The sequence below is a fragment of the Glossina fuscipes genome, unplaced genomic scaffold, assembly GCF_014805625.2.
Source record: "Glossina fuscipes isolate IAEA_lab_2018 unplaced genomic scaffold, Yale_Gfus_2 148, whole genome shotgun sequence".
Taxonomy (NCBI): domain Eukaryota; kingdom Metazoa; phylum Arthropoda; class Insecta; order Diptera; family Glossinidae; genus Glossina; species Glossina fuscipes.
Window position 1 is genome coordinate 441,302 of NW_023998491.1, and position 24,942 is coordinate 466,243.

Sequence of the window (24,942 nt, forward strand, 5' to 3'; positions counted from 1 at the left end):
TATAGAAAATCATTAACATCGGTCCTATGCAAAGATGCTGGTTTGCATAATTCACGTTGCTCGGATAGCGGCAAGAGCAGCAGTTGCAGTCCCACTACAATGCTTGAATGCAGTTTCGATAGCGGTATAGCCGGCGTGAATATAGTAGACAATCAAAATATGCTTTTACATAAACGTATTCAACAATTTCAACGCATTCTTCTTGCTTTGGAACGTGATCGAGAACATTTTTACATACTACGACAACGTTTGAGGTAAGTAAACAACTAAACTAAACTATACATACAACTGACATAATTTATGAAAAAATTCCTAAATAACAAATTTATGAAATTACTCAAGAAAAAGAAAAACAAAAAAAAAAAAAAAAAAAATCTTGTTTGAGTTAAATTGGGTAAATGTAAGAATTATTATTATTATTATTACTGTTGTTATTACTATTGAAGAAAAATTTTGAAATTCTTCCATCATGAGAAATGTTAAAGAATTTGTTAATGTTACCTGCCAAGCCCCTCATGCATATATTCAGTAGATTTACATTTTTAAAGAAACACAAAAATAAAAAAAAAACATAAAAATATTTCTTTTGAAGAGCAAAGAAACAGAGACTTCTGAGTAAGTGCTACGATTAAGCAATAAATGCTAATTCGCTATAGTTAAAGAAGGTGAATGAAATTCATTAAGAAGTTTATAATCGTCTTTAAAAGAGCTTAAGACTACAAGTCATGAAGAATAAAAAAAATTTTTTAACCTTTTCTTTAGAAAAAATTCTTAATAAATAAAAACGCTATAGCGGGCCGCAGCTCATTATTAATTAACCTACACTACTTTGCAGCTGTTCACATAAAAACTCCTCGGGATAAGGCGTTATAAGGGAAGTGGTCCAGTGCGAACCACTTTCAATAGCTTTCGTCCTTGGACCAAAACACTGCAGTGTTCCAAATTTCATAGAAATATTTCAAAAATGGGGATCGGCAGCTTGAACACAAATTTATATGGACAAACGGATAGACAGGCATAGATCAATTCAGATTACAATTCCTAATCCATCGATATAATAAAAGGTGGGTCCATCTTAAGTCCTTCCGCATGTTACATATAATCGCAATAGATTAATATACCCTGTACCATAAGTGGTCTGTAAGTTGACACAAGGAAAATGACGGAAAGACATCGATCTGAACCAAGCGGTTTAAGAAAAGTTGAGACTACCACAAGTTCTGCTGGATATTGCGTACATCCGCATGAACCATATATGATTCGGTTGAGTCATATGTAATTTCCGTTTTTTTATCAGACATATATTTTGCTTTCTTTCGGTTAACAATTGATTGCGAGAGGTAATCAATAGTTTTGCTATACCTCTTCTTGATTGGCCTGGATTATGCTGCAATATTGCCTTTAAAAAGTTGTTCATCTTTTAAGGTCGTATCTCCAGAAAGGAATTTCACAAATCAATTTCTAACTGCCCGATCAATTATCAGCCGACTCCCTTATCGGTTATGCGCTTTTTGACTCTCCATTTCAGAGAGATTAAGAAAAACAATTGAATGTAACACCCACGACATAAAACAATTGACAGAAGACCAACTGACTTCTCATCAATATAGCGAAAGCAAAAACACGGTGCTCGCATCGGTGACTTATAGTGGGTAAATAGCAACAATAGATTCTACCTAACTGAATCAAAAGTTACTTATGACTTAACTTAATACGTATATATATATATAAATTTTATTTTTCTTTTTATTCTTTTTTATTTTTGTTTATATTCTTTTTTTTTTTTCTTTTGACACACTTCGTCTTCTAATATTATATGTAACATATGGTCCGTGTATATTTATGCCACAAGTGGTGTAGGGTATAAAAACAAAATTTTGAGCATTTACGATATAATTTATATAACTTTTTTACACATAATTTCAAAATACTTTATTTACGTAACCGTACGGAATTTTTATACTCTAATCGAAATGCCAAAAAGGTATCTTAAGTTTCAACCGATCTATCTAATATCCACAGGAAGATTTAAATAAGATATACGCACCTTCCACTACAAAACAATTGACTTAGAATAATTTTTCGAAACTATTTATGCCTCCGTCTGTCCGTCTCTCTTTTTTGTTCAAACTACTGATCGTACAAATTTTCGAGATAATATGACGCAGTTTGATACATTGACATGTTCTACACTAGCGACTATCCCGATCGAAAATAGATTGGTGCGGGCCATCTTTACGATCACACTCTACGAAGCGCTATACTTTGGAAAAGTTATTATATGAAAATAAAAGAAAAATGTCTCTCTTAATATTCTCTGACAAAAATCCGCAGCAGGTAGTATTATTAAACGAATGAAAAAAATTTGGAGGGAATGGAATCGCTCCAAATTCCTTAAGAAAAATAATCCTTCATTTGGGAGTTAAGTTTAATTTTGGGTATTTTATGATGAAAATTAATCAAAACTAGTGACTCAATGGATAAATTTGGACTTACATTGGTCTATTCTTTAGATATTCTGCAATATAATGGCTTTCATGGCAACAAGGTCTAGCTTTCGGCGCACCTTTGACAAAGAATTCATTATATTAAGCTTGACTTCGTTGGGTCAGGACTTTAGAGATTTGGCGTCTAACTCAAAAATGGATACAACATCGAGCGAATTGGTATATGGTACTTAATAACCGGCCTTGTCCGCTTGTAATGGTTTAGCTGGTACATTTGGCTTTTACATTGTCTGCTAAGATTTATTCCCAAGAATTAGCTTAACTCTGTTGCTATTTTGTTCTGGTCTGTGTGTGAATTTCACATAACATGTTTATATTTCAAAACTTTGGAATTGGTCTAAACTAACAATATATTGCAATATCAATAGAATTCTTACTTTCTCGGAAATAATTCACCTACAAGAAATGCCTTAATTCCAGTAGAAGGTGTATCTTTCAATCACTGAACTCCCGTTTTTCTTCCTGCGACGCCGTGGAAGTCTAAGAGAAAGTAAGCTCAGGAATTCATTTACTGTGTGGAAGATCGCGTTTTATAAAGTGAACGCAGTTATCTCTCATTATGTTTCGGTAAACTTTACTTTTAAGCTGAAGGCCGGAACATATTAAGACTGTTGTGTCTATTCACCGTAGCACTATTTACAAAATCATTTATTTAAAAGAGTTCATTGAACTTCGACCACAAGTCTATATTTTTCATTATCTTTCAAAAAAAATTAAATTTCATATTCAAACTTTTGAATTTAGAACTCAAGAAGAATAGAAATTAACACTCACTCAGAACGATTGGTCTAGTTATAGTTCTAGAAATTTGCATAAGCGATTTCATGAAATTTAGATAATTGTCTAACCTACCCATCGTCCATCTGAAGAAATTTAGATTATTGAGCCAATGTGCTATATCTCTGTTCATATTAACTTGAGAAGCTTGAGCTCTTGAGTCGATGAATTTGTCGCCTGTAGATACATTCCTACACTAGTACTCATTCTTCTTCAGTATCCATCGCACTTCCCGTCTATTCCAACATCTTTATGTCGTCTGCTCATATATACCCCGTTACTAGTACTCACCCTCCATCAGTATTCATCGCACCCCCGACTTATTTAATCGTTTTTGTGTCGTCTGCACATACGTCCCTATACTAGTATTCATCCTTATGTCGCATTCGTTCTGGTGTATCCTTGCATTCAAATTTGTATATTGCTGTGTCAATATGTCCGTATTATCCCCCATCATTCGTAAGTCGCATTTTGTCCATTCATCTCCCTACCAGTAGCTCTGTGTTCAATATTTCTTTCCCCTACTTGCCCGCACCCTTATCCATAAATCTTCTTTCGCATTTGTGTTCCTTTGCTCGTATGTTCAATAGCTTCTAAATGTCTCCCTACTAATACGACCCTTCGTCAATATATTATTCCAGCTTGTGAATCGAATATATTTGGGGTAAAAGTCTATTTTTCGCTTCATCGATGGTTGATTCATATAAGAGAAAATGATATTGGAAGAATTGAAAATTCAATAAATTATTAAGAAAGTATACTATCTTTGTAAATTCTCATAAATATGCATTGAATCCTTCCTAAGTTTATTGTCATGTAAGCATATTGTGAATATCTACAAATCGAACTCAAGTCCGTACTACATACTGTCTCTTATTTATGTAATAATTTGAGATTATTGTAAACGCATTTTTCGTACAACATTTCAATCTGCAATTAAAAAAATGATCAATGGATGGCCCTATGAAAGGAATGAAAGAAAGGTTTATAACAAAAATATTTGGGATAATGTTTTTTTTGTTTTTTTAAAGTTTGCTGAATGTGATCGTGATATCAGCAAGAAGATGGATGAGAGAAAATGTATACCATGTGAAGACAATTTTTTATTTTTTAACACCTTTTTTCCTTTTGCCCTTCACCGAAAGATAAGGGGTATATACAATCTATCAAACCATTTGCAACAACCAGAAAGAAGCTTCAGAGACCCCACATAATATATGTATTCTTGATCAGTGTCAAATTTTGAATCGATTTAAGCAAGTCCGTCTGTCCGTCTGTGTAATGTATGTTGTGAACATTCGCAACAAGCAGAAGGAAGTTTCAGAGACCCCATACAGAATGTATATTCTTGATCAGCGTCAAATTTTAAACTGATTTAAGCACGTCCCTTTGTTCATCTGACCATCTGTCTGTACGGCTGCCTACGTATTATCTATGCTAAACGTTATCCTGTTCGGGAAAGGGGAAGTTAATTCGCAGAAACATTCGAGTTCTCGCACACGGATTGTACTGAAATTGGGCCAAATCGATCAAATTATATGCCCACAGTATAACCTAACTCGAGACTACTTTTCTTTTGATGAATAAGAAAAATGTCACCCCTTAATCTTTACCTATAACCATAACAGATTTAACAATAAATGTATGCAATTTGTACTGTATGGATGGTCCTGCAATACATTTAGGCAAACCGCCCCCGATTCCATTATAGAAATAATGAAATTTTACTCAGTTGTCAAGAAGTTTGCAGCATCAAAGAAGAACGAGGCAGCACCTATGTATTACTGATTAGTATTAAATCTAGACGTGTTTGTTAGTCCATCGGTCCATCTGCTGGTTTCAGTCTATGCATTACTGATACGCCTTAAATCAAGTCCGTTCTCGGCATATCTGTCAGTCCATCTGCTTGTTGGCTGCTGTGGTAAACGTATGTTTGATCATATACCTGACGATACCTGTTACAGATATACTATATAAATCTGCGCTGCTTATTGGCGAAAAAAGAAAATATCAGCCAAACCCATGTATGAAAGGTTAATTCGTTCCTTATTTTGAGTTACTTTTTAGAATAAGCGTAACGGGTATAAAAGACTCGGTCGCAGCCGAATATAATTTTCTTCCTCGTTTTATTTCACCTTTTTTTTCTTTCTTTTTTTTTACATACATATGACAAATCTTACAAATACCCCTGTGGTGGGTATAAAAATACTTTGCTGGTTTTTTTCTTGTGTTTTTTGCGCGGCACTTAATTTAACTAATGGTTTGTTAAGTAAGCTTCGTTTTTGTGGGGTTGTAAATAATAATAACAATAATCACACATTGGCATCAAAGAAAATGTGCATCGAAAAGGTAAAAAGAAAGAAAATGCAACAGAGTAAAATTTAGTTCCTCATACGCTTTAGGCATGCAACGCACAGTTAAATTTTCTTAAAAAATTACAAAAAATTTAAAATAAAAAAAAAAATAATAATTTAATTAAAATTAAATTGAAATATAAAAATTATGAAAATTTAAACGAAAATGTGAATTAAAAGTTGAAAGAGTAAAAAGAAGAACTTAAGGCCAAATACGTTTATAAATAAAGTTAACTAAAATAGAAGAAAAAAAAAAAAGAAAGGAAAGGAAAGACACTTTTTTTTTCAACTATTTCATAAATAATTTGAAAAAAAAATTCGAAAAATTTTACTTTTCTCACTCCACTACAAGCTACTCAAACTCGATTCGATTTCCAGTGCCCGTGTAATGCATGTGCTTAATGTCTTTATCAAAAATACTTTAACTAACTAACTAACTGACTGACTGACTGACTGGCTGATTCACCGTACCGAATATATGAAAAGCTTATCAAAAAAGAAAAAAAAAAAAAAAGGTGATAACAATAATAATAATAAAAGTAATCAAATAAATATTAAGTGCTCACATAGTTAAGTTTTGAAAAATTCCAAGGATTTTAACAACGAAACGAATACAATATGAAATAAAAAATTTTAAACAAGCAGTAGTAGAGTTAAGCACTTGCCTATGTGAAAACGGGTGAACAGGGTAACTGGCGTATGTGCATCGTATACGATATTTAAGAAAAATTACAGTCAATAATAATCATTAATTTTATTTTAAGTTAACCTTGTTTTGTGATTATTGCCAAAAACAAAAACCGAAAGTTCATTTTATGGAAAATTGAAAATAAAACAATAATAATAATGATAAAAAAGGAAAAAGAACAAGTTTTTAATCGAAAGAGTCATTGATTGTGAAAACCTTGATAAAGATCTTCGAATAATGTTTTATTTTTTTTTTTTTTTTTTTTTTGTGTTTTGTCGTAATTTATTTTCAAAATTGCGCCCAATTATAATTTAATGTGCAGAGCACATTGGCGCATACATATCGGAGACCACAAAAACATTTCACTTTATCGCAATTAAATAATAATAAAAAATAAAAAATTGCAAGAAAAAAAAAAAAAAACAAAATACATTCGCTTTGAAGTGCATGCTGGATGTTAACCATTTTTTTAATAAATATATATGAAAATTGCTTAGCTTCATTTTAATGATTGTGTTTTCATTAGCAGCTTATTAATTGTTACGATAGTATGTTGAAAGGCGGGTTTGTGTCAATTTTATAGCTTTTAAAAACGGTCATCGCCTATTGAGTGTAAGTAGGCCCACTGAGTTCAAATCAAAGTTGGCTGAACGCGGCTGGACAACTGCAGCACAGTAAGCGAGAGAGAAGAGTTAATAAATTCAGAACTTTATGCAGTTGTCTGAGAGGTTACTACCATGTCGGGCTAACCCCACGGTGGCCAATGGCACACGAGTTAATTTAGCGTAACCGGCGCCCACCAGAGAGTTCGACGATCCCTATAAGCTAGGCATCTAAACTACACTAGAGAATTCAGATATGTTTATTGTGTATGCCCCAATATAACCAACTTATGCAGTCTGCCCTTTAAGTATTTCACTGCAGTCAAAGATTAACTTTTCTTCGGTTGCCGTGATTTTATTTGCATTGTGTTCTCCTTCCGCTGGGCCAAACTGTTAACAAAGAATAATAGTTAAGGTTATTCATGGAGCTTTGGACCGCCAAGTCCCGGTTCTATGATAAAACTCCTTCCCACACCTCGTTATTCGATATGCTTTAGCCAGAAGCACAACTCACTACTCCTTTCAATCATTCTCTTCGTATTAGATTCAATTATTAGATGCTTGCGTTAATTTTGAGAATTTTTTCACTTGAAAAAATATTATTTCTGGCAACATGGCGATATGGTGTCGATGGAGCTTACATTGGTTTGGCATCGACCCAAATTCGCGCTTCTTTGCAGAGCCGCCTGTCAGCCAAACCATGCTGCATCGATCTGACAAATGGTAGTCAGGGGGCGCCATGTCTGGTGAGTACGCTGGGTTTGACAGAACTTCCCATTCGAGCCGTAATAGACTATCCTTGACAACTCTTGCAAGCAGTGGCCAAAAAGTGGCATTTTCACAGCACCATAAACTTCTAAAAGTGTTTAATGGCCTTCAGTGGGATCAGATTTCTTCAAATCAAACAACAAAACTATTGAATGTCGAAAATGATAAGTGTCTGTATACATTAATTATCTCAATAATACTAAACTCAAAACTGTTATTTTAGATGAAGAAAGGTCAAAACCGTCGAGTTCAGTCGTAGTGTACACGTTTCACATTTTTTTGTTTATCATTTTTACTTGTAAAAGTCGCTTCTCAAAACTAGTGCAGGAACCTACAATAATATTCTGATGAGAAACGGTTATGGTATTATATAGAGTTCATCCTTTTTTAATCAGAAACGTGTGCCTTCTTTCCGAGCAAACTTTAATTTTGCCAACTTTACAAATGTCGTTTGTTCTCGTCTTTTCTATTTACGAAAACGTATCAGCTGATAGAGATGCCAACGCTTCATAGTGTTGTTTTCGGCTTGTTGCAACAATCCCGCGACTAGTGTCAATCTTTTTTAATGACAACATTCGTTAATGCGTCAACTTACATATATTAAAGGCAAGTGCAAGTGTCCTAAAATGATAAAAGAGATTTGTCCGCTTATGTTAGACCTGTAAGAAGAAACCACTGCCTTTCTTAGAATTCCCAGCCAGTCCGTCTGGACATACTCTGTGCTGCACGTCCTTAAGGTTGTATACTTGTAAATATCTTTCTTCCTGTTCCTTATGTTTGGACTATGAAGTCGAACGTACACAAACTTTACGCTCCTTCTCCAGTCCGCTAGCTATACGCCTCGCTGACCACATGTGCAACGGGAATCCTCTGAAACAATGGTTAAAACCAACTTCGAAATCTCCTATAGAAATTTGGCTTAAAATGCAGAGAAGAAGGTTTATCGTCAGATCATCTCCAATAACCATTGGTTCATCAAAGATATATGCATATCATATAACACTTTATTTCATCTAAGCATTTATTATCTACAAATTTCATCCTAGTCGATCTATTATTTCTAAGGGCTAGACGAACAATATTCAAAAGCATTGACTTATGAGAAATCAATTGAATCGAGCTCTTGAGCATTTGTCAGCTTTTACTTTTCAAAATGGAAAGAAAATGTTGAAGCTCCCTGCTCGTAGCTAATATTGGGACTTCACTTAGTCGGTTTTGGATATACGCAGATCTATACGGAAGCACGGGCGAATCGGTACCAACTACCACATAATATATATTTTATTTATCAAAGTCGTTCTCCCTTGTGTCCGACAAGGCTTTGTAATTTCGTCTTGTGGAGTTATTTGAAATCTTCAGTTCACATCAAATCCTGTTGCAAATCAAATTCCATTCATGCATCAAAAATTAATTGAAATCCTTTCTGTAAGAGCAAAGCTCACTGCCCTTTGAATGATGTTAAAATTGAAACTTAATCGCATTAAATACACTTCACTAGACTGCAGTCACTTCCTAACTCTTTTCCTCCCCCCCCACTTCATTCTAACCATCATCACGGGGAGAATATCCCCTGAGTGAATGGTTGCTTTTCCTCAATTCTCTTAAGAAATCATAGAAAAAAAATCGTATCACACACCGTTTAAACAATGTGTACAAATATAGTTTCTTCTCTTTCTTTTCTGCACGCAACATACACACCAGATGTATATTTATAATGCTATACAACACAAGTATTTATAAACATCTGAAGTTTTTATCGATTTTGAAAATTATTATTATTTAAAAGCCATTAATTTATTAAGTAATCAATCAGCAGGCGTTTGACTTTTTATGAGTCTTTGTTTTTTTTTTTTTTGGATCGTTTGTTTTTCGTTTTTGTTTTTGTCCGGAAATATTTTCCTGCAAGAGTTCGAAACTTCTTCAAAGTCATAACGAAAGTGAAAGGTTAAAGTTTAAATAAATTATAGTTAATTTTTTATGGGAAGTAAAACTTTTCATAAAAAAAGTTTTGAAAGATAATAAAAAAAGAATAATGTTTTTTTAAATTATTTTCTAGCGTGGTTAAGGAAAATTACATATGCGCATAATAAACGCGGAAATCTATTACCTTTCCATAAGCCCAAGTCAAATTAAGATGCAGGTCTCTCATAGTTAAGTATTAAAAAACAAGAAATGCATATGTGAATGAAAATGGCGGACGGTAAATGGAAACTTTCCCGCAAATGCAACCATGGTTAGGTGCCTAATAGCTTGAAAGGATATTTTAATAACTAGCGAAACAAGCAAGACAGTTATGTTCGGCCGGAGCCCGCCCCTATGCTTTTCGCATTCCACTCTCCAAGTTCTTTTATTTGATATCCATATTGTTGGTGCTATTACGAAAAAATTAATCGGGGTGTCATTCTAGAATTAACCCACTTTTAGATAAGTAATATATCGCCCTTTGAGGAAAGAGCGTAAAAAAAATGCTATCTTGTTTACCTTGTTAGAAAGAAGCATAAAACTTCAAAAAATGGAAGAAAAAATTATACTTAGTTACTCGTAACTTTGTGTGGGCATGGTCGATTGGTTCCATTTTCGGACTTAAAATTTAAGCATTCTAACTTTAATAATTTCCGTGTAACAAGTAAAAATCCAAAAGTTTTTGTTAAAGAAAACAGAGTTGCGCTCAATTTACGCTCTATTGCGCGCTTTTGCTCCAAAAAGTTTAGCCCATTTTCAATACCAACCTGTGTGCAGAAATTCTAAATGTTTCTACTGATTTTGAAGTCAATATCTTCATTTTGGCGACCAAGAGAGTGCCAACAACACACACCACACAGGTACTCAGACGGACGAACATGGCTAAATCGGCACAAAATTTCACGTTGAACAGGAATGTATTTACTTTATAGAATCTCTGAAGCTTCCGTTCGCTTGTTACATATATTTAAAAAAAAAAAACAAAATGACTATCTTACAGTGGAGGGTATAAAAATTATTGTCCCTTTTTGAAAAAAAAAAAAAACTTGTAATTTCGTATCGCCGAATATTTAATCAACACTTCCTATGGAAGTTGATAAAACCAGTCAAAGCTCTCAGCCTCATAACCGCTTGAAACATTGATGAAACATATTTTTATTTAGAAATAGCCGTACATAACTTTTAGATACTAGCCGATAGGCTATGGTGGTATAATATATTACTTGACTCAGGCAACTAGTTTTTGAGCCGTTCGGAAAAAAATGGGCTAAATTTTACGGAAATAATTTCTTTAAGGCAATGAATTCTTTCCACCTCTTCGACGAGATTCAAAGCATCTATTGAGTGCATTGAAAAGTACATGTTTTCCGAAAAATTTACACTAGCGTTACGCCCTAATGTGCGTAGAGTTTACAGGCAGAAAAAATAATTTGAGAGAGAGAGAGAGAGCTCTCATATATTTTTTTAATGCTTGGTCCGCCACTCCACCGTTTGTGGCTGAAATACAACAATCAAATGCAGTGTACGCCATAGTGTGGTATCAATAAGTCTAAGTTTTACAGTCATGTTTTATCAAGGGGTAGACAAAGGAACGAATAGACGCATCTAACGAAATTTAACAGTTTTAGTGGCAAGAATAAGAGTAAATGTGGTAACAATTTGAAACAATTCTTGCTACAGATCGGGACCGTTTCCACTTCTACGCGATGGCGGCCGAATTTGAGGCTTACAACGTAGCTTTCCAGTCTTCCAGTCTTTGTGCCAAGTTTAAAGCCTATTGGTGCATTTTTACTATTAACAGAATATTTACCACAAACATTACACACACAGACAAGCAGAGCTACACACAGACAAACGGAGAGGCGGACAGACGGATAGACGGACGTTCTCAAGTGGGTTTATAATTCGATCGAGGATATTTACAAGAGACACTACGCAAGCTACAATACACGGACGGGCGGGTGGTTGGACCCTCTTCATCCAAACCGATATGAAATTTGATGTTAATTAAGGATATGTAGTCTGAAGTTTCCTTTTAGTTCTTTCCTCCGTTTCGCAGAAAAATGCATATATACCTCCTCCTACAGTGATGGATATAAAAAAGTTTCTTTCCAGAATCGAATGGTGGGGAAATACTGGAATAGCTGTTCTAGTGTCAGTGCATATTCAAAAATACGTGCAAGTTATATGTGCGGCGCACCGATTTAGCGTAAGATGTCCATTTGCCTTTGTTTGTTTGGTTTGTTGGTTCATGTCTAACAAAACTAAGCTTCGCAAGCTTGATGTGTGGGTATCTACTTAGCCTACAGTCAGGAATTGAGTTTATTAGATAAAGCATTTTCAAATATTGGCAATAAATATTTATAGCCCATTGCCATAGAGAAAACAATCTATTATAAGAAGCATAAGGAAGCGCCTTACAAAGAAAAGAAAGCTTTACATTTATTGTATATATATTATATATACATATGTATATATATACCTTTGGAAAGGTGATCGCTGTTCTATATTTATTTTAAGACGAGTGCAACTTTCTTATTTATTTTATGTATAAATTTAATTTCACTCAAACGTTACCAGAAATCGCCTGATAGCTTATTAACAATTAGTTTGATTGAACATGAAATTGATTTTTAGTTAATATCTCTCTTGGACGCGAGGGAAAGGTAATTAAGATTATTTTACTTTAAAGTAAATTTTTGCTCAATTTATTTACTTACTTGTAATGTTAAGCTTATTTGTTGAATATTAAAATTGACAAACAAATGAAGCAACAACAGCAACAACAACAATAAGCTTATATACAAGCGCATCTTTTCACATGTATATATGTATGAAAACCATGTGAATTATTTATTAAAATAAAAGGGGGGAAAAAAAAGCAGAAGAGCATTCGCGATAATTATCAGATAAACTCACATCTAGGCGCATGTGTGTGCGTGTATATGTAAACTCCCATGCAACAACAATTTGTGAATAATATCTTACACAATACACTTCACAGTGCTCATGAAATAAGAATAACAAGAGCAACAACATCAACAACAAGAATAATATATAAAAAGATTAAAAGATAACTTAAAAATAAATGAAATGCAAAAAATATTTAGTTGATATTAAAGTGAGAACGTGGCCTGAGTAACGTTATTTTCTAAAGAAAAAAAAAAAAAAAGAAGAAAAAAAAAATCCTTTTAAACGTTAAAGGAATTCATCACAAAATTATCATTAATGGGTAATCAAGTGCATTTTTTTGATTTTGCGCCGGTACGTTGCGTCAACTTGGTGGCTGGCATAACAGCGGTTATCGGTATAATTGGCAGTGTTTTCCTGTTAACACGTACCACACAAAGCTTGGTCGGGTAAGCGAGCTCTTGAAATGCTTTTTCATTATTTTATTATCGTTAAACCGTCAATTTCATCGCCTCTAAAATAAATTGAAGCTTAAAGAGATAAATAAATGATTTCAAGCAACTGGTGTTTTTTTTTTTTTTTGTTTTAATAATTTTTCCATTCACTTGACTTGTACAATGATTGATTTTTATTACAGTAAGATTTTCTCCATTTTATGTGCTTTTTGTATAATTTTTTTTTTTTTTTTTTTTTTTGACTTGCAAATTAAACCTATTACATAATTATATGTTTGCAAATATATGTATGTAACGTAATGTTTTCTTTTTATTTGATTGTATTTAATAATCAACCGTTCGCTGCAAATATTTATAAGTCTTTTGGTTGCTTTAGTGCCACTCAAGCATTTAATTATAAAATAATCACGTTTTACCACCTTTCGCTGGCCGTTGTACGTTTTTATTTTTATTTTAATTTTTATTTTAATTTTTTTTTTTTTTAAATTTTTTAAATTTTTTATATTTTTATTTTTGGCGCAAAACGAAAGAAAAAAAAAAAAAAAAAAAAAAAGAAACAAATTATGACAACAAACTGAAAACCCATAAATGTGTCGTTACTTATTTATGGCCATCACTGGTATGAAATTGAAATAATGACAACAGCCAAAGTCTTCCGTTACCCACAAATCTCATTTCATACACGACGCATATAAGGCTCACTAGGCAGTCGAAAACCATTATCGCACCATATATATGTTTATCAGCTCATTATAAAGTCTCTTTACTTCTGATATTTCTTACTTTCATGTTTCTTTGCTTCTTCTTCTTCTTCTTCTTGTTTTTCTAATTCTCCCGTTTTGCCCATAATAATAAAAAATCCAAAAATTGATCATTTGCAAATCAGAAAAAAGAAAATTTTGCAAACAACGTCTATGTTATTAGCATTTAATCCAATTTGTTGTGTGGCAATAAGAAAAAAAAAAAAATTAAATAAAGCTTTTTACCAAGCATTTCATTTATTGTCGACTTGAGGCGTTAAGGTGTTAGAAATGAATTTTTTTTTTTTTTTTTTTCCTTATTTTATTCATTTCGAATACCCAACGGAAATACCTAACTAGCTTGGGATTGCTTTTTATTATAATTTTTTCCTTTGCCTTCTTTGTTTGTTTGTTTCCTCTTCCCGGCTGCTAAACAATGTTTGTCGATATTTATTATTAATAATGATTTTTCTGTAATTTATGTAAATTTTTTCTTTTTTTTTTTTACTCAATATATTTTACTTAATTTCCTATATATTTGCAAATATTTCCTTTAAAAATTATATTACGACATTTATTTTTATAATTTACTGTAAGCCTTGGGTCATTTGATATTAATAATCAAGTTAAGACATTTTAAATGCACTTAGAACGGAAATCGTTAATTGAAGCACGTTCAGTTCTAAAGTAAGCCTTTACAAGAAATTAAAGAAAAAAAAAATAAATAAATAAACTATGAAAAAGATATTCAAAAAGTACACTTAGACTGATTCACTTTTTATTATACAGAGTCCATTTTTTTTTTTTTTGTATTATATAGAATCATTTTCTAAATCAATCTAGGTCTTGTCTGTCCGCCCGTCAATGTAAATTTATACTCAACCTATAGCTCGCAATTTCTTATATATTTTGGTGAAATTTGGTATACTGGCGAGTTTGTCCGTCCGCCGGTCCCACTTATTTCTTGTCTTCAACGTGTCTACACTTTTCGACATATTTTAATGAAATTTGGTACACTGCTGTACTTTGAGCCATTGACAAATGCTGTGGAAAATGATTCGGATCAGAGCATTTTTGCAGGCACTGAATAACTGTATTAAGCGAAGTTATGTATGGTATTGTATTATTATTATTATTATTATTATTATTATAACTAATTCAGTCAGAGAAATAAATTCTAAATCACAAGCATTAGCATCTAAGACTATCGGCTTTTTGGAAAACTCTATCGCACTTGATATTCGAACCCATGACCACTGACTCGCTAGTTGTGTTATACGAAATCAAAATAAATATATTCGCCAAGGGTAATGAGCACATCGTATTTTAAAAGTTATATACGATGAATGCTAAAACCTTTACATAGATTCGTTCATTGATTTAAGGATTCTAGTTGAACCTTTTAATCTGCACATTGAGCTCTGTTTACAAAGAGCAAGGGCGGCAAGGCTAGCTTTGAGCTAACGTAAGCTATATATGAGTCGGGCCAATACTCGGATACGCCTCTGCCGTGTGGTCTGCTTTCAATAGGTTCTATGTAGTACTCAAAGCAATGTGTTTTGGGTTGGGATCTGCTTGTCTTTTTGTCGCCTTACAAAAATGGCTTATTTTTGTTAGCTTTAACTTCGCTTGAGAAACGTAGATATATTCTTCGTGACTCTTTCCTAATTAAGTTAATAAATGGTAACTAAATAAATAATAAAAACAATTAAGTAAATAGACGATCGATTTGCCGACATTGCTTGACGCGAAAAACTTCAACTTTCGAACGAACCGTTTCTCTAAGAGTTTTATTTTCATAAAACTCGGCCAATGTAGATATATTTAAAGGCTTTTCGAATCCTTTGCAAAAACCTAAATCATATCTAAAATTCAATCTGAATTTTGGATTCTTGAAATTGTATCAAATCGACTCGCAGTCGACATACAATCGGCAATCCGCCCGTGCGGTGTTTAATTTAACTTGTAATCTTAAGATCCTATCGTGATTCGATTTACTATTATTATCGTTTGTTAAGCTTTTGGCATGCTTAGGGGGTTCACTCATAACTTGAATCTGTACCGGTTGCGAGTGTTGCCTCTTTTTTTTTCTTTTTCTCTTGTTTATTTATGCATGAATTTTATTTTTCTTATTTTTTCGCCATCTTTTTTTTATGTAATTTATGGGAGTTACTAATAATAATTAGCACAAGATTTACTTTTAAAAATCAATTAAATTTGGCAAATACGAAATTTTTCAATACACTTTTCAGCTGAAATAAATACTATATGCTGTTTATATAAGAGAAAACATGAGAAAAGGAGAGCAATGGGAGACTTTGTGCTCTCTTTCTAGTTTACAGAAATATAGGAAATTCAAGATGCTTTTAAGTGAATGTGCAAATAGGCGGAGAAAAATTAAGGTAATATGGAAAAATCTAAAAAATCAGTTAAGTCAGCCCGTCCTTCGAAAAGTACAATAAAAGTTCCAAGATAATAAAAAAAAACAAGTAAGAAAATTAATACTCAGTTGCTATCGAATCTTTTATGCGTCATCATCCTTATCCTATAAAAGACGGAAAAAAGTAAGAATATAAATTTGCATCCTCTGCAATGTTAGGTGGGCGTGACAAATATTCTTTCATTTTTGTGGAACAATTTCGTAGAAATTGATGTCGTGTATCCCGTTGTATGTTATGAGTAACGAGCAAAAGTATTCTCTGACTTCGTTGTATAGACGTGTCGGCGTTTTAGGCGCATTCTTCGACCTGTTTGCGCCATTTTCAAACTCTTTTACAAATTTGTAGGTGATATCTACTTCTTTACGAACGCGAGAGTGTTTACCACAGATATTATATAGTTGGGCAGACGGACAGACATGCTTAAGTGCCTTACGAATTCGGTATTTTCAAGTCGATAGATTCAGTTTTACGGCCAGGAGAATGTTTACAATCGAAATTACACAAATAGACAGACGAGCATCCTTAAATCGATTCCAAATTTAGTGCTCATCAATAACACATACACGTAATTAAGTCTCTGAAGGTGCCCCAGAAAATTGCGAACGTTTTGATCAAATAAGCATGCTCTTCCATCCTGCAGTGGCATGGATATAAAAAGAGAAATTGTTTATTCACTTGTATTTATGCAAATAGAGGAAAAATTGAAATAAATTATCCTGAATAAAAATCCACCTAAAGGTTTTTTTCTTCCTTCGGTGATGGGTATAAAAATTATCTTCAACATTCTAATGCTGTAGCATTTGTGGTCGCGAACATGTCAAGTGGAATTCGCATGACATCTTAAAGAGCATATCTTATAAAACTTTCCTCTTCTTTTCTGCTTTACCCTGTTGCCACATTGTGAAAAGTTTCGCAAAATAGCTCTGCTTTCCTTGCAGACAAATCTTCTAAAAAGTTTTGACTTTTTTCTCTGACATTTTTGTTTTCGTAGTAATGGGCGCCGGAAAAATTCTCGTCGTATTTATAAGTCTAGAACAAGTGTCAGATTTTTTCAAGTTCTTATAGTTTTTATATAATAAAAGAAAGAAACAACTTTTTGGAAAGGAGAAAAGTTTTTCTGGATTAGAACATTTTTCCACACATGTCGCAAGCGTTAATGAAAAAAAACTCGAAAATTTAAAAACAAATTTCCCTGCAAATCATCCAAAGCACACCTTGCTTATATAAGGATGTAACATGGAATATTTAATTCCAAACGTAGCTCTTCTTTTCTTTTGACGTCTTTCACTGAGAGGAGGGGAGGGAAGGCTCGGCTATTCGTGACGGTGACGTTCAGAAAGAAAATAAAGAAAAAAAAAAATAGAGAGGTAGCACTACGCCTTTACGGCTTTACCGACTGATACCGCGCTATAGCCACCGTCAAAGAAAACTCGACCCCACTTGAGATTTGAATTTACAGACATTTCTTAGCCGCAATTCTTAACTACTCGGACATCCATGCGGATAATTAATTAATTAATTACAACTAATGTGGACCCTCGACAAGTAAAGGCGTAACATCTACCAATTCCACATAGTCCTCCCAGATTGGTTTCGCAAAATCCCAGATTTTCTTTTCACATTTGCTTGTCACTTATCATCACCGCACACATACAGAGCGAGTGATTGTCTACTTGGGAAAATAAAATATTTGAATAAAATAAAAAATAAAAAATAAATAAAAAAAAAACTTGTGATAATATTTTAGTAAATATATCAAATCAATTATAAAAGTCTTAACAATATTCTATTAGTCAATGTTAACCATATTTCCGAACATTGGAAACGTCAGATGCTCCAATCGCTACAGATTTGAGCCCGGAAAGAATCATTATTGCTAGTAACTGGCCAAACAACAACAAACAACTTAATCTACGTACATCAGATTCTGTCTACATTGAGAATACATTTTTGCTCTTTCCAATCCAATCGTATGTCTTATAAGTTAAGGGATCCCGACAATCGCTTTTCTTAAATCTCGGCATAATGTCTTTCATGTTGAAATATCACGTGAATGAAAAAGAAATGAAGAAAAAGTCCATTAACCTTTCGCTACGATATTTTGAGGTTACTTTTGTTGATGTGATAGTTAGATAGGATACGTTTTTCAATAAAAAGTGGTTTTAAATTAAACCCAAAAAGCTGATTAATGAATAATGAGAAAGTAGTAAATTACTTTCTATTATATTTTGAAGTTTCATTCTTGATATGAACACGTGTGAAGTTGTGAAGTAATTCATGGTTAGCAAAACATCAACTTGAAAGAACGTGCATGACACACAGCCACACACACACAGACACACACACACACACACACACACACACACACACACACACACAGGCACTCACACATACACACAGACACACACACACACATAGAGATATTACTTTAATTAAAAACCATGCAACGGTTATCAATTCCGCCTTAAGAAAGTGTTTAAGGGTAATGGGACTATACGTGTGTGTATGTCACTATACGTGTTCAGTAAAAGCTTTTATAGCATCGGAGGCAAAATTTCTGTTTTATCGCATAACCCCAGGTAAAGTTACTTCTTCTAGGCGTACGTAACCTAATACGACGATGGACAATAAATTGCCGAGGCCATGCTCAAATACAGATTAAGGGAGAGTCGTGTGCACCATGACTGCCATATATTTTAGATTGCATGTGAATGAGTATGAGTTGGTGTAAAATGTTATAGCTAAACGGTGGACTATTTTTAGTCTACACCACTTGTGGCAGATGATATATTAACTTAGTGCGGTCGTATGTAACCTGCAGAAGGGCCTAAGATGGACACACCTTCTATTGTACCGTTCGATTAAGAATCATTATCTTAATTGAGCTACGTCTGTCTGTCTGTCCCTCTGGCCAGGTAAATTTGTCTTTAAGCTACAGCTCGTAATTTTTGAGATAATTTGATTAAATTTGGTCCTATGTCGAGTTTTCGCCCAAGGACCAGCTCTTTTGAAAATGATTCGGATCGCTCTACTTTATCGACCACTCACAGTATAACGCATTGTTCTGAAAAGTCGTTAAATTACAATATGACTGGACTTGGAAGAATACTCCGCCTAAATTAGGAAACGTAATATATTTTTTTTTTGGATACCTCGTAACAGTATATGAAAAATGATTCTGACAAGCAAGATTTGAATATGTTTAGCTAGCTACATATAGATTCATATGATATAGAATTTTGATCACAGGATTTTTTAGCGCGCAACGAATAAGAAAGTTATATTGAGGCTTAACCGAATATTTGATACCCAAAACAAAAAAAAAATTCAGGAGAAAGAGTGAAAAAGCGATATTTTGATTTTTTGATATTGCTGGACGGATCTAGATGATTCTATCCTATTTTCGTACACTTCCTTTTTATTGTCGTATCTATTGGCTTTTGTGACTAATGTATAATGACTTTGCTTCTGACAATAGAGGTGTTCTCTGTCTATTATGTATCAGACCGTGCAACGCAAGACTTTTCAATGTTTTTGCAAATTATTGAGTCAATATTGTAATATTGCGACTGAGAGTATGTTTACCACACACGAATACATAGAAGAGCAAAAGGACATACCCGAATCGATTCAAATTAAGAATATTTATACTATATTTGCAGTCAAACCTGTTTTTGTGCGGTAGACAGGGACCGCAGAAAAAAAACCGCACAAAAAAAAATATTCAAAAACTTCATAAATAGCTATAAGAAATAATTTTTCACAGCATATTAGAGAAAATTTTTTTTATGCGGTAGAGAGGGACCGCATAAAAAAAGTCTCACTTAGAAAATATGTCAAAGCTTCACGAAATAGCAAGAAAGTGCTTTCCAAACAAAATAAATAATTAAATTACACATTGAAACATATAAAAAAATTTTAATTTCTAATTTTAAACAAGGAGAAATTTTCAAAATGTACATAATTCAATACTACTCGTCGTAGTTCAAAACGCGCATATCAAAAATCATAAAAAACTATATCTAAATAGGGAAAACAATTAATTTACCTTTAATCTCACTATAAAATTAATCCTGTCTTAATGGTTAAAAGGTCAGCAATTAACTAAAGTTATTAGATGGCGCAGTATGTACATATTGAAATTGGCTGATGCAATATATGCATAAGAACATTGAGCATGCGTAATGAAATAGGCTGATGCAATAGGCATGACAATGGCTGTTGCAATGTGTACATACACACTGATAGCAAAAAAAGTGATGCCAACACAGTTCAGAGATTCATATACCGCACAAAAAAGAATCGCACAAAAAGAATCGCACAAAAAAAGCGCATAAAAAAAGACCGCACAAAAACAGGTTTGAGTGTATACTATAGGGTTTCTGAGTTTTCTTTCTGGATATTGAACATGTATGGGCTTATTTTTCTATAAGAAAGGTATAAAAAGGTTCTTCAAAGCTTTAAGAAAGCGAGAAAAATTTGCTTTAGGTGACTACTCTCAGGAAAGAATGTATTAGCAAAACTCTTATAGATCTTATATTAAATGCAATCGTCAATGGGCAAAAATAGAACCGCTATCGCTAGTCCTCGACATTACTTAAAAAACGGAAAATGGAAATAATTAAAGAAACTTCAACTTTGCATCCATAATTTCTAAGGTCAGCAGATATATTCACATTATAGCAATAAGACAAGCTAAGTTAAAGGGGGAGGAGTATGTTGATTTTTTTCAAAACGTTTGCAGCACCCAGAAGCAGGGGTCGGGCATTTCATAAAATGGATATATATTTTTGGCAGCCATTAAATTCTGAACCGATTTAAGCCGATTTCTCTCTGCCCGTCTATGTACAGTCTATTATAAATAATCTCCGGGCCAAAAATTTCGCAGAAACATCCGAAATTTTTGCAAATTGATCTTAAAAATGGGGTAATCGTCCTACAGACAGACATGAATTTGGGCAGATAAACCTATGAAAACTTGGACTTATATTCTACGGACGTTGTTCTAGAACCAATTTTATAGTGTATTGAAATTTCATTTTTTTTTTTATCAAAACCTTCCTATTCCCCAGAAGCAAGCTTCAAACATTCCGAAAAAGTACAAACATTCATAATGCACATAAACATTTCGATCGATTCGTCTGTCCATCTGTCCGTCGCCTCAATTGACTAGTACGTGCGTTGCACACGTTCTCCCGTCCACATCGCAAACAAAGGGGGAACGCCTACAATACAATCAAAGCATAGAAGATATTTTTACTTTCCACATTTTTTACTCGTTGCTCGCAACTAAAAAACTACAACAAATACTATTTAAATTTCCACTTTTATTGTACAAAATGCGGAAAAATTCATTCATGCCCACACATTTTTATAGAGTATGAAAATTTAGTTTTTGACTTTTTTTTTTAAGTTCACGATGATGGGTGTAAAAGGTCCTATCATGACCTAGTATCATTTTATTCTTTGTTTTTTTTTTTTTTTTTGTTTTGCATATTTTTGAACTTTCATATTCAGGATTGTTTTTAGAAAATTTTCGTAAATTTCCATGAAAATATTTTGCCATGAAATAGTTGAATACATTAAAGCTTTTATAGTTACTGCTATTTACTTACGCCCTCCTCCCTCCATCATGAATAGAAAATACCACATAAACTTTATATATATTTCGATTTAGGTTCGATATACAAGATAATCGTTTATTTACATTTGTTTGTGTGTTTCCGATTCTCTCTTAATTGTTAGAACAATTCGCAAACGCAAATATTAAGAGAAAACGAAATTAAAACAACATGGCTTATGGGTTATATATAAGCAGAATATGAAAGTTATTAATTACGAACACAGAAATATGGCCAAAAGGCAGCAAAAAAAAAAAATTTAATCTATACTTGCGAGAAATATTTCCCAGAGATATTTGATAGGTTAGTGTAAATGTGTTCCTGATTGGGCCATAATTAGCAAAATACTTTCATTGATTTGATGGCCTTCACAAATGTTTGCCTTAAAGCGAGTAAGTATTGTTCGTTCTCTACCGCATGTCAATAAAATTTCAATAAATTTTTATGTCTTTCATTTATTTCTAAAAGTCATTCAATGCCTTAAGTACTATGCTAGAAAGCTAGGCTCGAGCAATTGGGATAAAATTAAATTGGTTTCGGAAGTAAACATATGTAATGAATGTTTACTTTGAAGCCTTGAAAATTCAATTAATCTTATTTGCTCCTTTGAAGGAAAATGCAATTTCTGTACTTTTTACTTTTGATTTAGAGATAAGTCATCAGTAAGTCAAACTAATCTTCATAGGCTTTTCTTTTAATTATATCTTATAGAATTTGTAATCAATGGATGCATATTAAGTTTGTGCGAATGTTTGTAATACCTAGAAGGACTTTAAATAGAGTCACCTTTTCATCATACCGATCAATTCAAAATCAGTTTCTGGTTCGATTTAAGCATCCCTCTGTCCGTCTCTTTCATGCCTGCGGATGCATTTTCTCTTTCAATTCATAGGTGACAATACATTGATGCAAGTATGTGCGGACGTATGTAACAGTCAGAAGAGCGTAAGATGGACTTGCCATGCATTATACAGCATTTTCTGAAACAATTTAAGTTTGTCTGTCCGTCTGTCCATGCATTTGTACAGCACGCAATGAATTTAATGCACTGACACAACCCAAGAACGAATTCTAATACAAACAGTTCGAGTCGGACTACATTTCCAAATACTTCCCATACTAAATCTTCTTTTAAAAAAGATACGGAGAGAAAATGGCAATTTCCTAAATTTCTTCGATAAAAATCCCTGAGTAATAGTATTTCGCCATTCTAGATTAATATGAAGATCGGATAGGGTAATTTTTTGAAACTCTCCCAATAATTTTTTGAACCTCTCCTACTCCCAAATTCCAATTGTCAAAAATTCATAATGATAATTCATCTATAATATTAATTTGACATAGAGATTAACACTTACCGCTTTTGGATCATGTAGATCTATTTATTTGATTCCATCCGTTATAAGAATTCTATGCCAAAAAGGTCTACATTTTAACGATTTTGTGATAAAAATTTTCCCGTAATAGCAGCAATTGGAATAAATTCGAGCCACACGAGTTCATTTTTTTTACCCATTTGCTAATAAGCTTTGCCAGGGATAGTAAGCTCTTTGGAGAAAAGATTTAATTTTTATATTTTTGAATAAAAATTTGTCCACAATAGCAGTAGCAGTAGCAGCTTAAAAAGTAGTTGGAATAAATTTGTGCCAAGTGGGTCAATATTTTTTACGTAACCAGTTACGACCACGACTGGTTTGTTTCTCCTATGAGGGAGACAGATGAAAAATAATAAAATCTTTAACAAGTCAATTCATTGATGTCGTGACCTTGCCCCAAAACGTGAGTGCTTTCACGTAAACAAGCCATTGGATGAAGATGATGTATAATCTTTGGCTTATTATCACGAAAATCCGTCTGAGTAGCCGAAGGCGAAGAATCTCGACTACCAAGTCAATGGTCGTGCGATCGAATCTCAAGTGCGGTGGAGTTTTTCATAAAAAGCCGATAGCCCTTAGAGGCTAGTGCTTTTAACAGTTTAGTCTTAGAATTTATTTCTCTGGCGAAATTAATAATAATAATAATAATAATAATATTATCACGAAAATGATTAATTAACTGCATTAGGCCAAGGGTTAAGTTGTAGGATATTGAATGGTCTGCCTAGCCCGACTATAATGTTTTTACTTAGTTTCTTTTAAAATTCTTTGGACAAAAAACACGGCAAAATAATGATTTTGGTTTTCTCTTTCTCACTCTTTCTGCCAAATTCTGTATACGGACACCTAAAAACCAACTTGCCCAACATAAACACTTTCCCCTTAAATGTCTGGTCAATGGCCAGCAAAATATTGTTCTCTGTAATTTAAAAAACAAATTATACACAAACCAATAGATAAACTCGTACATAGTTATTTTAATTTCCTGCCAAATACCAACAAAAGTGTAAACAAAGAATCAACGACAGTACTGCTTGCCTAAGGGAATTGTATTTTTCAAAATATATATTTTTTTATTGCTTGGTCTAGAAACACACAAAGTGAAGATATTTAACGTTTTTCCTTTTATGAAAATTTATAAATATTAGACCCGTTATATCTAAATGCAATATAGAATTGTTATATATAAAGAATTTGCTTTCAACGTATTGCCAAATAATTATCGATTCGCACAATGTTTCCAAATCTATTTGCATACCCTGTAATTAATTCAACGTTTGATGAAAACAATCGCCTCTTCTGCAAAAATACATTTATGTTTATTCATTTATAAAGTTCTACTCCGTAAATTTGCGATTAACCTGCTGATAGATATATGTGTATATACAAAGTCTCCGCACTATACACACATATGGATATAAATGAAAAAAAATATATTGATTTTTGATTGACTGATCGAATTAATGAAACTTTTTGTTCAAGCGCGGAGACTTTTTATATGACCTAATATATATATATATATATATATCAATATATGAAATATACTTAAATTAACTCATTGCTGTCTTTTGTACAAGTCTATTGCGGATGTTGCTCCCATCAGTACATGCGCTGCACTGATTCCTTAGAAGAAAGACCTTTGAAAAAAACGCTGATCTCATCTTAACCTTTGCACTTAACAGAACACAATCGTCAAGTGGTGCCCCTCGCAAAATCTCTTGCTTATAACTAAAATGATAAT

The 24,942-nt window shown here is 33.1% G+C and overlaps 1 protein-coding gene across 3 annotated transcripts in view; it reads left to right on the forward strand.

Annotated features, from left to right (window-relative positions):
• The first annotated feature begins 17 nt into the window (after window positions 1–17).
• LOC119641360 overlaps window positions 18–24,942 on the forward strand; it is a 90,757-nt gene continuing 65,832 nt past the window's right edge. For 2 of the 3 annotated variants that reach the window (XM_038039949.1, XM_038039951.1), the window contains exon 1: window positions 18–254. In XM_038039949.1, the coding sequence (XP_037895877.1) occupies window positions 100–254 (155 nt within the window). In that variant the 5' untranslated portion in view covers window positions 18–99. Of the gene's footprint in view, window positions 255–12,429; window positions 13,018–24,942 lie in introns of those variants that run through there. The other variant, XM_038039950.1, reaches the window with a different exon arrangement.